Here is a 14,522-nt window from a genome sequence, read left to right on the forward strand (position 1 = left end):
ACTGGTTACGGCTTCAGCGGTTACCTAAGTAGGTGAACTCTTGAGAGCAACTCCGAGTGAGTCAAACTGTCAAAAAAATGCATAAGCCTCATGCGCCCGGACGTCAAACATGCAAGACCTGAAGGTCAAAACGTCATTTTCTTCTCTAACTAGGAGTATGATAAGATCTCGCTACTTGAGTGCAGTCTTGTTTTTAAAAAAAAATTGCAGAAAAAGAATTTGAAGCTTTACTCACATGTTCAATACGATTATTACCCTGAAAACTTTCACTGAACTAAAGGTACAGAAAACTAGTTGCCCAAAGGCAACCAGATGGGAATAAATAGTATCCATTTAAAATATGATAGGTAAAAGGGATCATATCCGTTCCAGAACATGATCTAGTGACGGCCATCAAAAGAGCACTGATGAGTCATGCGATTGTCAAAGGAAGAGTTAACTTGAAACCAATGAACAGCAAAAGTTCTACAACTTATAAATATGAGATTCAACAGAAGTCTGTACAATAGAAGACTTCTGCAGAAAAGAAGATAGGGTAGCATACTCACTGGCTCACTGTAGGGAATTCCCTTCGCCCATGTCAACATAGCAAGGAGAAGTTCCTTGGACCAAAATTTCCTTTTTGGGAGAAATATTTCTTGACTGCAGATCTCATTGAGGTATCTCCAAATGGAGAATTTTAAAGAAAATTCTAGTGTCAACATTATGGCTCGAACCGAGAAAAGACCACCACCGAGTTGTGTCCTCCAAATCCAAACGAATTGGATATGGCTACCAAATAAGGGAAAAGTTAAAGGTAAGAGAAATCCCAAAAATATGAACCAAAAAAAGACAATAACTCACCAACGTTCACTTCATGTTGCTGTTTTACGTTTGGCACTGTATCAAACTCCTCTACTGCAGGTTCCACATTCTGCGATAATGCAACAGAGAAAAGGTGACAAAAGTCTAAAACCAGTTAAATATCGGTACCTGCATACCAGAGAGTACTTCTCATAAAATTAAAAGTCCTGAGCTTACAAACTGATTTATGGTAGGATGCAGCCAACCAGTTGTTATCGATTTGACTGTAGCAATAGCTTCCAGACCTCCTGCTGCACCTAGGCAATGCCCTATCATAGACTGAACCAACAGATTAGATGTAACAGCATGGTTCACACAAATTTTAGTGCAAAAAGAAGATGTTACCTTAGTGGCATTCATTTTGATCTGAGAAGTTTTTTTGAAAACTTTCTTGATGGCATTGACCTCAGCCAAATCACCAGCAAGGGTTGAAGTTGCATGGGCATTTATGTAGTTAACCTGAAAAGATCATGTTAACATTCTCCTGTATCCAATTCAGTTAAATAGTTAACTTCTTGTTAGATTGGATACGTCATCTGTTATTGCTTATATTTGGATGGGAGCAAGAGAAGCTAACGAAGCTTGTAATCGAACATCCAACATTTCTTAGCAAAAGAACTTCAAACAAACAAGTATAGCAGTTAACTGGTGCTTAATAACAGTAACTACAATACACCTATAGAACAGAAGATAATTGATAAAAGATCAAATGTTAAAAGAGATATACACATTAAACTTGCACATTTAAATACTGCAGGATAAGATCTCCTTGTGATATCTTTCATAAGATTCTTCGCTTTTTCCCGAAGGGAGACATTCATTTAAGACTTCAAGGCCCTTTGTCATTCAACATCAACTTTGTAATTATTGGATGTTTGATTATTCACCCTCTTCAAAACTGAATCTCATAAATGCACAACCTCTGGAATATCCCAAGGGTCATGCTCTTCCAGATAAGGAAACAGTCAATCAATGAAAAAATCTTTAAAAATTACAATTTTCACTCACAAGCTTTCAATTTCGAGACCAGTATTAAGTTTCTCATGTCTTCTTAATATGTGTAAAAAGATCAACTGTTTTCCAAAGTAGGTAAGATCATTCTTTATGTTTTTCAATGGAGAGGTTAGTCTAGTAATCTAATTCCTAAAACAAACAATCATGAAGTATGAGTTGGATTGCCATTTTCCAAGTTGTCAAGTATCAAAGAGTTCATGTAATTTCTCTCAAGCACTACCACAACACAGACAGTGTATTAGCCACGAGGCATGAAGATGTCCCTTTTCATCTTTGGATTGAGACGATACATCTAGATGTTCATGTAAAAACGCAGAACTGCCATGAAGATTTTGGATCACAAATCTCCATCTGAGTGCTTTGGAAAAGCGTCCAGATTAACATTCATTAAAAGAATATCGTTGTGCTCTTATCTTCTCAAAGATGAAGCTTAAGAAATATAAGTTTGAACAAAGGGCACACCTATCAATATATGCAAGTACGTTGATTATCATAAAGGTTTGAGATGTTATGATATAAGGGCAGGTGAATTTGAGTTTCCAGAAATCTTATTTTTGATGAAAGCATTTTCAATCAAGATGACTAGTTCACTCTCCCATCATCGAGTCATGTGAAATAATATTATCAGCTTTGGCTATTGATAGTTACTCTCTTTATTAAGGATTGAACCTCAAACAAGGTTCAAAATTAAAATATTCGAGAGTTTGAGAATGTAGATCAAAATCAAGGTGAAGATAAAAGAAATGGAATGTTCAATGGACTAACATTTCAAAAAAACTAGCACAATCCACAACTTGAGTTACCATCATGCAGAAATTATTCATTTGTATCTTAGTCTAATGTAGAGACGTACAATGACATAGATAGGCAAAAATAAGATGGAGCACAGTGTCAACCCCCATAAAAGATGGGTGAGTTGGAAGAATTTTAGCCTTCATCACCAACCATTTTTCACAGACTGAAAGACAAAAAACAGCCAACCACATATGACCAAGTTGTGCAAATCAACATGGAAAGAAGCAATGAATGAAGAAAATATAAATTAAATGGAAGTTTAGAAAGATATAAAGATCAACTTGATGCAAAAGGTTTCACTGAAAAACAAGGACTACATTATGAAGACTGTCAACCAAACAGTGAAAACGATACCACTCAGATCATCCTCAATTGCCATTCATTATGGAAGGTCTTTGAGCCCGTAACATATATCCATTGAGCACGCAACTGGTTACAGTAAAAAGGACACATAACATTCTGTCCGAAAGTTGCCAGGATTTTTGGCACTTAAAACCAAGTTGTCCATGTTATTACCATTTCCAAACTTGAGGGAGATCATCGGAAGATGATGCTGATGGATATGGGTCTAATTGGATCCAGGAGCCAAGCTGTTTCTATGTCATTGGTCCAGTTCTGTTATTTTGGGATAATCATGGAAGGTGCACAAGTTTCTTGTTGTTTCTTAATTGTGTTGTCTCCTATTTTAAGAGACTTAGGAGTCGTTCTCCAGTTGGTAACTGATTTTTTTTTTTTTTTTCAATTTAAGGAAGAGAAACCATGGTTTCTCCAAACAGGAAAAACAACGTTTAACAATTTACCTTCTTCAGATTTCACCCTTTTCTTTCTTCTTCCCTGACATTGTCCACTGGACCCAGCATGCATACAGATTCTAATCCACATAGCAAATAGGTGGACATTGTGTATAAACTATTGGCTTAAGGAGTTAAGACTGCATACTCATTTTCGTATAAACTATAAATCAACTTCTTCCAATAAACAATCCCATTTAGGGATCAAATTGAAGGATAACCAGCTATTAGATGCATATTCTCTGCCGAAACCTTTATCAAAGATAGCAGATGCTGTTTAAGTTAGAAAAATACGGTACATGTACTATACATATGTTGGAGGGTGGAGCCTGATCCATACTTGATAGCCTTCAGCCCTTCCCTAATTTTTGCAAGGGCATTTATGTCTTTTTTCCAGCTTTGCAGGTTTTTCCTTAATCTAATGTTTATGAGAACGCCGTTCTGACTTGTACTATATAATTTTTCGTGATAGTGAAAACTGCTTTACGTGGCAGCCATGGACATAGGAGAACATTGTCTCCGAACCACATAAAATCTTTGTGTGCTCTTTCTCTCTTTCTATTCTTTGGATTTGATTCTCTTAGTGCGTTAAGAGAGTGTAAGAGAGCTGAGTTCCTAACAACATATGTGCACATGTTTATCTAAATTCATATATGTGTAGGGCACATGCGATTATAGACTAATATAAGTTGTTTTATCTCAAAAAAATCAATACCTATATTTGTTAAGTTGTTTTTCTCAAAAAAATCTCAGAGTTTTTATAAAAATAAAAAATCAAAATGTTAGGTGAAAATGCAAGAAATGAAAAAGAAAAACTAAAAGTATTGTATTGCATTTAGGAGGTCAAGTTAAATACCTAAAACAAAAGGCAAACAATGAAACAAAAGCTAAAAAAAATAAAAACAGAAAATGAAATAAAAATTAAATGAAAAAATAGCGAAAAAAATCACAAAAAAATCACGTTAAAATCATGATAAATTAATTTTTAACGGTCTTTTCAAATATCGTGATATTTTCCTGTTTTTTAGTTTTCTTCAATTTTTCGTTAATATCATGATATTTTAAAAAATATTGAGATATTTGTGGCATGATTTGTATATAGGTATTTTATTTGTTTTTCATTTATTTTTTTTCTGTTTTCTGTTTTTTTTTCTGTTCAGCTTTGCTGGAACTAGCCGTTGGCTAGCCCCAACGGCTCCTGAAGAACTAGTTCAATGGCTAGCTCATGTTAGCCCTTTCTCTTCCTTTGTTTCTGTTTGTATATATAGGGCACTAATTCCTTCTTCAATATAAGCTATTAAAAACAGCCTTTCAGTGATTATAAAAACAATTATTTTTCTCCTTCTATTCTTGTGATCTGGCCTTAGTGCACTGCAATTGTTTTGCTGAGGGTTTATATTTGTGACTGTTGTAAGTCACATTTCATGTTATCAGACCATTAGAACTGATTTACTGAAGTTCTGGAGTTGATTGAGTGTTGTGCTCAAACTGCTTCAAGTTTATCAGGCCCATCCACTGTTCGATGCTTGTCTTTTCATCAGGCTCACCAACAGTTTGATGTTCTTCCTGTGGGACTCATTACTACTGATTTACCAATCTCTCAAACTACTGTGCGATTGTAAGAGTGGATCATTTTTTCATATCAGCATTTTCTTGACAAGTATAACAAGTTGTTTTTACTGCATGTCAAGTGTATGACTTTCAGATTAAAGAGGAATCTAGTCATAGTGACCGATTTTATGTTGGGAAACTGATTTTTGATACATCTTTTTACTTTTCGGACAACTCTAGCTGCTCCTTCACTCATTCAACTTCTCACTAAAATAAGTGGAGAAGAGACTACAATGAATTTATTCAAGGAAATAGATAGTCTTCTTGTCTCCAAACAAGAAATAAAAAATTTTAGTTGCTTCAAGGCCCAAAAACAATATTAGAGCTTACAAACCCCCCTCATTTTAAAAATCAAAACAATGGAGAATATATAGTTGTCATTTTTGTCATGAAACAGGACACATAAGGCCTCAATTTCCCAAACTTAAGGGAAGCAACAATGAAGGACCACCACAAAGTTATAGAGAAAACTTTTATCAAGGTGGAAGAACAAATACTTAAAGTGCACAAGGCAATACTAGGCAATTTGATCAAACAAACAAGAAGGTTGCAAGTGTTCCAAATGAAGGGTGTGATCTCGCATCAATCTTCTCAACAATGAATAACCTATGATAAATGAGTTCAGTTATGGAGAACTAGTAACATTGACATCTACCTTTATCACTCTCAACAAGATCCCTTGACTTTTAAATTCCAGTGCATCATTTCATATGACACCCAACATATCTCTTTTGACTAAGTTTTAAGAAGCAAAAAGCAAATCAAATGTTTTTAATGCTGATGAAACCATTTTGAAGCTTGAAAGTTTTGAAAAAGAACTTAGGGAAAAACAAAAATTTTGTATACCCGAAGAAAACTATTAAGCTTCCATATGTTTCCTTTGAATTCCAGTTGTAACACATCAGAAATTTAGTCCCGTATTGAAGATTGTGAGGGATCTCCAAGGGCTTATAAAGGGAGGGTCATTAATGAAATGATTGTCCTGGTTCATAGTCTTTTAGGGGGTGGAGCCGAAACTGCTATGGGGCGGACTTATAAACCATAGTTACAAATAACGTTTCAGAGTTTTAAAAGGCAAGGTTTTTCTCGGGAATAATACGACAAACTTGAAAAAAACGAATAAAATATGGGAAAAATACAGTAAACTTTTAAAAATTAAAAAAAAAACTAAAAATGAGGAAAAAATAAAATAAGTGACAAATTAATAACACAAACATCAAAAGATAAGTAGATTTAGGACAAATAAAAAATAGAAAATGAAAAAAAACTGTTTGGCATTAAAAAAATGAAAAAGATAAAAAAAATGAAAAAAGTGAAAAAAATGCGTTTTTTCATTTTTTAACATTTTTCTAAAAAACACGTTTTTTTTTAAGTCTTAAATTGCAATTTAATTATCGCATTTTTTTTGGGTTTTTTGCAACTATGATTGGAACTAGTCCAATGGCTATCTCATGTTAGCCCTTTCTCTTCCTTTGTTTCTCTATGTGTATATATAGAGCACTGTTCTTTCTTCAATTAAGCCATTAAAAACAGCCTTTTAGTGATTGAATAAACAATTACGTTTCCACTTCTATTCTTGTGATATGGCCCTAGTGCCTACTGTTGCTTTGTTGTGGGTTTATATTTGTGACTGCTGTAACTCAGATTCTCAATTTATCGGTGTGAACAGGTCTGGTATTCACAAAGTGATAATCTATGTCATATGGGTGAGAGGTCCCGGTACGGACGTGACAATTTTTCAAAAAAAAATAGGTGCAGGTGAGGCAATGATGTGTATATATGTATACAAATCATTTGTTATATAGTTATTTAATTGTTTGGTAGCCTTATTTATCCATATTTACATATAAATTTTTTGTATTAGAGATAGTTTAGTTATGTGCACATTTTAAATTGTCAGCTTTGGCCTGGTTCGGTCAGCTGAACCAGATGTGCTGTGTTGGAGAAACACGAACACCAGCACCAGCACCAGCATCGACACGAGTGTGACGGGTGCAGCAACCATTTAGAAGCACCCATGTGACATGGGTGATAATTGAATAGGAGAAAAGGCCATATATTGACCCATCATCATGCATTGAATCAAGTCGTCTTTGGATTTTTTTGCTTCATATCAAATTGATAGTGGAAGTGGCAGGCTTTGCATTGTTAAAGCCGGTATTTAAGACAACAAACGTTCTCTGCTGCAAGCTTACATGGTCAACTAACTGTCTCCAATTCAGCAACTTAAAAGTTGCATATTTGCAGTTGAATCTTAGAGAAACCATAATTCCATAATCCATTGCTTATGACTGACAAAGAAATTTAGTGCTAATGGCATATGATAAACAATTTTCATACCTCTTCTGCATTCACACCAGCATCTTGGAGGCTCCGCTCTATGCAGGATGAGACACCTAAGCCATCTGCCCGAGGATCGGTCATATGATAGGCATCACAATTAATAGCACCACCCATGTACTCGGCTATAATTGGTGCTCCACGTTTCATGGCATGTTCCAAACTCTCCATTACCTGTAGAACAAATGAAAATTAAAAGACAACAAGGGACTTTTTAAGCAGGAATTACATTCATATGCATGTCAGTTAGGGATGTCAATATATCCGATTTGAATCAGATATCCAACCAAACTGACCCGAAAGAATCCAATATGGAAAAAAAAACTTAATATCCGATTAAGAAATCAGATTGGATTTGGATTTAAGAAATGACATCTGATCGGATTCAAATTGGATTTATTTTTAGACAAATATCCTATATCTAATGCTCTTACATTTTGAAAATTGGCAAAATTCTGTTCAAAATTCAGATTTTGATTCAGATATGAATATAAAAATCAGATTCACATCGGATTTGAATTGTAAAATCAGATTCAGATTCGGATATGACTTTTTTTTTTTAATTTGTATTCCAATCCGAATTCGAATCCAAATATTTGAATGTCCGAAAAGGCGAATATGGTTAAGGGTATATCCGATCCAAACCTGATCCGTTGACATCCCTAATCTCAAGGTCAGAGAGATGAAAAAAGTCATATATACAAGTGTATAGTTTCTTTCTGCCGTCATCCACACACATAATGCTCCAAAAGGAGAACTTCAGTGAATTTGCACTTGAAAATTCTTAGAACATGAAAGCAGTAAGCAGTTACCAGAACTCCAGCACCTTCACCCATCACAAAACCATCACGATCTTTGTCCCATGGCCTGGAAGCAGCTTTTGGATCATCATTTCTCTGAGACAGAGCCCTACATGCAACAAACCCTCCTATGCCAAGAGGAGTCAAGGGAGCTTCGGTCCCACCAGCTATCATGAGGTCAACCTCACCCTTGCGGATATGGTTAGCAGCAGCATAGAAGCAGTAGTTGGACGTTGCACATGCAGTAGAAATTGAATAGTTTGGGCCCATAAAACCAAGCTCAATTGCAAGCAACGCGGAAGCCATGTTAGTTATTGTATATGGAATAAAAAATGGACTTATTTTTCTATAGCCTTTCTCTATCAGTGCTTGTGCAGCATCTTTGAATACTGTAAGACCTCCCATACCTGTGCCAACAAGCACACCCACTCGCTCCTTGTCAATCTGAAGAGGAACAGAGTCAAAAATCAGTTTCAAGAAAATGAAGGACATGCATAATTGCTAAAGAGACTAAAAGAAATGGATCATGAACGTTGGAAATGGCATCATCAATAACATCTAAAAGAGGAGCATACAACGTCAGACATTTGAGATCAGAGAGAAGACAGATTAAAAGCGCCATGGAGACATAAGTGGATCTTCCTATCCACTGCAGAAACATGCACTTAACATGCATTTCTGATGTGGTGTACAGCATAGTGAGCAAGGCACTTATCAGAACAAGCACGTGGTGCATAGATTTCTTGCTTTCTTTAGTATGAGACATTCAAGCATATGTTGCCAAGACCATGACTGCCATACAGAACAAATTCAAACCATTTTAAAGCACAACGGTTTTCAATGTTAGTCTCCAAAAAGGTGCCAAAACAGAATCCATTGTGTTAGCAGCATAGAGTCTCATACTACGTCAAGGCAGGAATTGGAAAAAACAAGACTCACCTAATGAAGCACTTTATTTTCTCTGTGATTCTGCACATTCATGGCAATGCAAATTTTCATATCTCTGTACATCACAATGTGGTTGGTTTTAATTAGTTTTTCCTTCATGTATGTGTTCATGGCCTGTCAATGTCCATAATTGGAACTTACATATCACAAATCTACAGGATACTTCCAACACTGGCATCAACTCTGCTTTCATTTATTTTATTCTTCAATTGTGTTCATGGCCTGTCAATGTCTACAAACAAGCAGTGGAAATACAAAATAAAGATATACTGTACAGGATACTCACAAGACTGACATCAACTCTGAGACCAATGTAATGGCATGCCACACATTAACAGGTCACTTTTGAAAAGGTTAGAAGTATTTTGGCTTCTGTTGGCACAATTACTGCTAATATAGTTTCATAGAAAACCCTACCTAAAGGGGATGCACTAGTGAAGATAAGTAACTGAGAAGTGATGTACAGACACATAAGGCAGGATGAAGTAGAGAAAGACAATATATGTACTTTGTGTCTTCCCAAGGTGTGGAGAACATTGGAACATCCAATCTATATCGTAACAAGAACGGATAATGTAGAGTTGATTATGGACCCAAAACACATATCTTAGTGCTGAACGAAAATAAACAGATATAAAGACCCCAGCATGCACGAGGACCTTTTTAGTCCAGAAATCAGACTCTTTCAACATAGACTTGACATATTTTTCATACACTTTTTGTGATTGGAAAACAGTAAAAGGCTTCACAGCAAAATGCCACCTCTTTCTCATTCTCTATTCCTTGATTGGGTTCAGCCCTCCTCTGTTTTTTTTCCTCCCTTTTTTCGAAGGGAAGGAGAGCAGAGCCTCTCTCTTGTCTGCTATTCTTCCTCTTCTCGATCAAACAAAACCCAGGGGTTCATCCCTCTCCTTCATATATAGGAAGAGGCAGACACTATCTTCCATCAGTTTTTTTTTTCTTTCAATCAATCGGTAATATGGAGGCCTCAACCCTTCCCTTGTACAAAGATGTCGAGGGATTGAGCCCCCCTCCTTTCCTTGCCCTTGTTTTGCCTTTTTATCAACTTTTTATTTTTATCAATTGATGAAAGTTTCTACTTTAGTCACATAACTACTTCTTGTTTGCATTACTTTCTTCAACTAGTTGCTTGCTTAACTCTGAATTTGTGATTGATGTCAATTTGCACTGTTTGTTTGATTAGTTACTCCTGTTTGTTGATTAGTGGCAGCAAACCACAATAGTTGCTAGTTGACACCCACACACAAAATTACTTTTATCTTTTTACAATATTTGTTACATATTTTATCATTCATAATGTTGATGTATCATTTTCATGAAAAGACTATAATATGCATGTAACATACAAGTTATAATATCATACAAAACATGTGTGATCATTGTAAACTAAACCCGTTTCCACTTTCATTACTAAAATCTAAATCTGAGTATCCCCATGATGGCAGACATCCAAATTAAGGGGCTCCTTGGCTTCTTTGAAAGTTTCGCAGGATTGGACAACATCCAGACCATAAGCTTTGGAAGAAGGTTGTACCATTTGGGAAGGGATTTTTGATAAATCTGCTAACTAGATTACGATTTGCACTCAGTATGATAAACAATAGTAAAAAAGTCAAAAAACACCATATTGAGTCCAGGCCCATTTGCAACCTTAGGTTAAAATTTGCCTGTTTCTCTCCCACTTATAAAGTTTATTTAGAGATCATCAGCATGCTTCATTATCACTCCTAAAATCAGCAATTTGAAAACTTGCTTGCATATGGCAGAGTGGCTCCCACTCAAGGCCTTTACAGTGCTTTGAGAGTCTCAAATACAACCATCTAGGTGCACACACAAGCTTGCTCTTTCACAAGAATACTGTTCATTTTCATTGGAATGCAGGTATCCCTATACACGAATGGCAACCAAGTGATGTAATTGCCATTCCTGCCAGATTAAATTTTTCAGAGAAGATCTCACTTTAATGATACAGAAGCTCATGCCAAGCCCCAACGAACGTAGCAGCAACCAAGCAAGGACATGCCCTGCAAAATGTTCTGCTCCCAAGCAAGGACATGCCCTGCAAAATATTCTGCTCCATTAAGTGGTCACAATCATTTAAATGCATTTGAAACTATGAAGGAGTTACAAACCTATTTTTCAATCTAATATCCTTTTACAACATCATACACTTCGGAAAACCTTTTGCCAGCAGAAGTTTCTTGGTGGAATCCATGTATGAATGCATTAAAAAAACTAAAAAAAAATTGTGACAATATCTTTTAGTCTCACCTGATGGAAGCCACCTATCCAAATACTAAATTCCTTTAACTGTAGCATGCACAATGTTACTTTGTGATGACCATTTCACCTTTCTTTGTAGACTTAACCAAGGCCTAATATCACACATCCTTCTTCTGCCCTTACAAACTTATAAGATTAAAACAAGGAGAAGAGGTAATAGGTGAAAAGGAAGAACTAAGGAAAGAAAGAGGAGATGAAGAAAAGAAAGTAGGGTTCTAATTTCAAGAGGCTAAACATATGCTTTGAAAATGTCATCAAATAAGCATTAAGGATGGAATATTTAAAGGAACCAATTGGCTCATTATTAACTTCGTCAAACCTAAAAAGTAAAATAAAGGGCCTCATAGTAACAATGCTCAAGGGGTAGGATCAAGCTAAGACACGTTCTATAAGAAGGAACATAGTGCTGCATCACAGAATATGGCATTCTGTTCCACTGTTCTGCCACCAGGTGACACATGGTCAACGTGGCTAAACTTAAAAGTAAAACAAAGGGCCTCAAAATTCTAACAGTGCCCAATGGGTATGGTAAGACATGAAGAGTTTGTTTGAGAAGAAGGAAGGAGCTGCAGTGCACACATGATGTGCTTGATATGCATCTCTTGTTTGTGTTTCACTGCAGACCCACTGCAGAATGAATGTGGGAATCTATTCCATCCATGTCACTACGCTAATCAAAGCACTCAAAGGGCACTTAATCAAGGAGAATGAGAAAAAGAAGTAAAATCAACATAAGTCAAAAAACTAACCCACTCCATATAAAGACGTTCTAGAATAATAAGTATCTGATTGGACCTTCCCCTGATCCTAGCTGGATAGAAAGTGATAAATGCAGAAAATGTACATGCAGAGAAGAAAAATGAAAGAAAAAGGTAACAAAGATGCATAGAGAAAGTACCCTTGAGGGTTAGAGCAACAACCCGAGAAAGAATATGCCTCAAAAGTGATGAAACAACGACATCAAGAAATGTAATTGTCAGAACCTGAGACATATGACAGGAAGAAGATGCCATTGATCTCCAAAGAATCCTAGATAAAGCATGGAAGGTTCTAAAAATTTAGGCCAGTACAACACAGTCCTAAGGGTGAGATGAGAGACAAAGCCTTAAAAAAACATCATAGGAGACGAGATGCAAGGGTCAATGTTGCTGTTTTAAGTAGCCACGAAGTCCATGGGTTGCTCCTTGAAGATTCGACATTTATGACATAGAAAGGACATACTCAAGTTAAGTCTTTATAGACATTAAATATTACGTGACCGAATATTTCTAGTCAAACATTGAACATGCGCATTGTCCTAAAGCGTCCCTTTATTTTAAAGTTCCGCTTCAATTGCAATTGCCAAGCCTTGAACGCATATTTTTAATTTGCAAACTGAAAACTGAAATGTGATATCTCGGATTAGTTGAAAAAAATACTCCACACTTTGGGTCACACAGAAGATCCAGGCCACTGAGCGGCACGTTTGGTTGAAACCCTAATGCCCCAGTCAAAATTTAAGCAATCCAGACTGCTAACCTAATAAGACGTTGTGCATGTATAAGCAACAAAATTAGCCTGCATTAATACATCGTAGACAGGTACATGTTAATTGACTCGAACAAAGGGCCCTTGTATAATTATATGATACACCAGAGGTACGCCTATGAAACTGGTCTACTTTTAAGCTTTTGAGAAGGCATATTCATACTCAAGTTCATGAAAGGCATCGCATAGATCCTCGTTTGCACGTTTCAGTGCTACCAAGCAACTTGCGTAAATCTTACTGCAACCAACTTGATGACAATCCCGAAAACCCAAAAGCTCCTGCCAACAATCGCAGGTTAATCTCCCATGTCTACCACTAAACCCACCCTCCAATCATCAAAACGGAACAGCGCGCACCTAGTATTGTGATAGTCAGTGGTAGAAATTCTCCCAACAACACAAAAATTAATAAAGCTTTGAAAATCAAGAAAAAGAAATTCCGAACTCAAAGGAATCCATTTACGGGAGAATGAAAAATGTCAATAAAATTTGCAATCAACAAACATAGAAAGATGAAAGAAAAGAAAGAAGAAGAAAATAGGTCATTTTTCTTTTTTATCGAACCTTGTCGAGATTACTGAGCTCGAATCCCGCATTTTCCATTGCCTTCTTACCGCTAACCAGCGCATAGCGAATATAGTCGTCGAGTCGACGGTCGTTCTTGGCATCGATGTATCCGTCCGAGGTGAACCCGTGTATCTCGCCACCGAACTTCGTCGGAAAAACCGACGCGTCGAAACGCTGGATCGACCCAATCCCGCTCTCTCCAGCCAGCAACTTGTCGTAGTACGCATCGACGTCGTTCCCGAAGACGGAGACAAGCCCCATCCCGGTGACGACAATGCGTTTCTTCGGATCCTTCTCCCGTCTTGGTGCGGAGCTCGCCTTCGGGACCAGCATGCATTTCGCTCCGATTCTCCTTCCTTTTCATTTTTCACCAAGAATGAATTATAGGATCTAGCAGAAGAAGAAAACAGCTCCAAAGGACCAGAAGAAAGATGCAGCGCAGAAAAAAAATCAATGGTTTTTTATTCCTTGTTCCAACCTGGACTGAGAGATACGGCAGGGTGGCGACGCTGAAGAAAGCGGTCGGAATTGGAGTAGTGGCGAGAGGACGAGCAAGGGGCGGAGGAGGGAAGGTGCAGAGACAGCATGCTGCTTTTCCGAGCCGGAAACACGATTTTTCGGTGACGGATTCCACGAGAAGAAGAGTGGTAGGTCGGATGGTGGTGCCCAGTCACTGAGTTATGGCTGCTCCCCCCACTCTCTTCGTCCTTTTGTATTAGCTTATTTTTCTTGTCGATCCGTTCGCAGAAGGCGGAGAAGCAAAGGGTGGCATGCTTTCGATTGTGGGCGCGTTCTTGGTGCGGGAGTGGGGGATGTAAAACGGATCGGATCATTACCCGTCACTGGCTCGGGATCCAAATTCCATTATATGGATTCCACTGAAAATCTGGATCCCATTAGTGGTAATCGGATGTGGTTTTGATTCAGATCGTTGAATTTAATTAACATCTGATATTGAAGATAGCAGAGACAGAACAGCACT

General features: G+C 37.1%; 1 protein-coding gene across 1 annotated transcript; it reads right to left on the reverse strand.

Annotated features, from left to right (window-relative positions):
• Positions 1 to 281: 281 nt before the first annotated feature.
• On the reverse strand, positions 282 to 14,310 carry LOC116254578 (3-oxoacyl-[acyl-carrier-protein] synthase I, chloroplastic-like). The gene is made up of 8 exons (XM_031630048.2): positions 14,019 to 14,310; positions 13,538 to 13,896; positions 8,207 to 8,638; positions 7,395 to 7,568; positions 1,189 to 1,302; positions 1,021 to 1,122; positions 844 to 913; positions 282 to 771 (listed from the first exon to the last, which is right to left on the reverse strand). The coding sequence occupies exons 1-8, from the start codon at positions 14,125 to 14,127 to the stop codon at positions 704 to 706; spliced, it is 1,428 nt and encodes a 475-aa protein (XP_031485908.1). The 5' UTR covers positions 14,128 to 14,310; the 3' UTR covers positions 282 to 703.
• Positions 14,311 to 14,522: the final 212 nt, after the last annotated feature.

This window comes from Nymphaea colorata, chromosome 5, assembly GCF_008831285.2.
Source record: "Nymphaea colorata isolate Beijing-Zhang1983 chromosome 5, ASM883128v2, whole genome shotgun sequence".
NCBI classification, from domain to species: domain Eukaryota; kingdom Viridiplantae; phylum Streptophyta; class Magnoliopsida; order Nymphaeales; family Nymphaeaceae; genus Nymphaea; species Nymphaea colorata.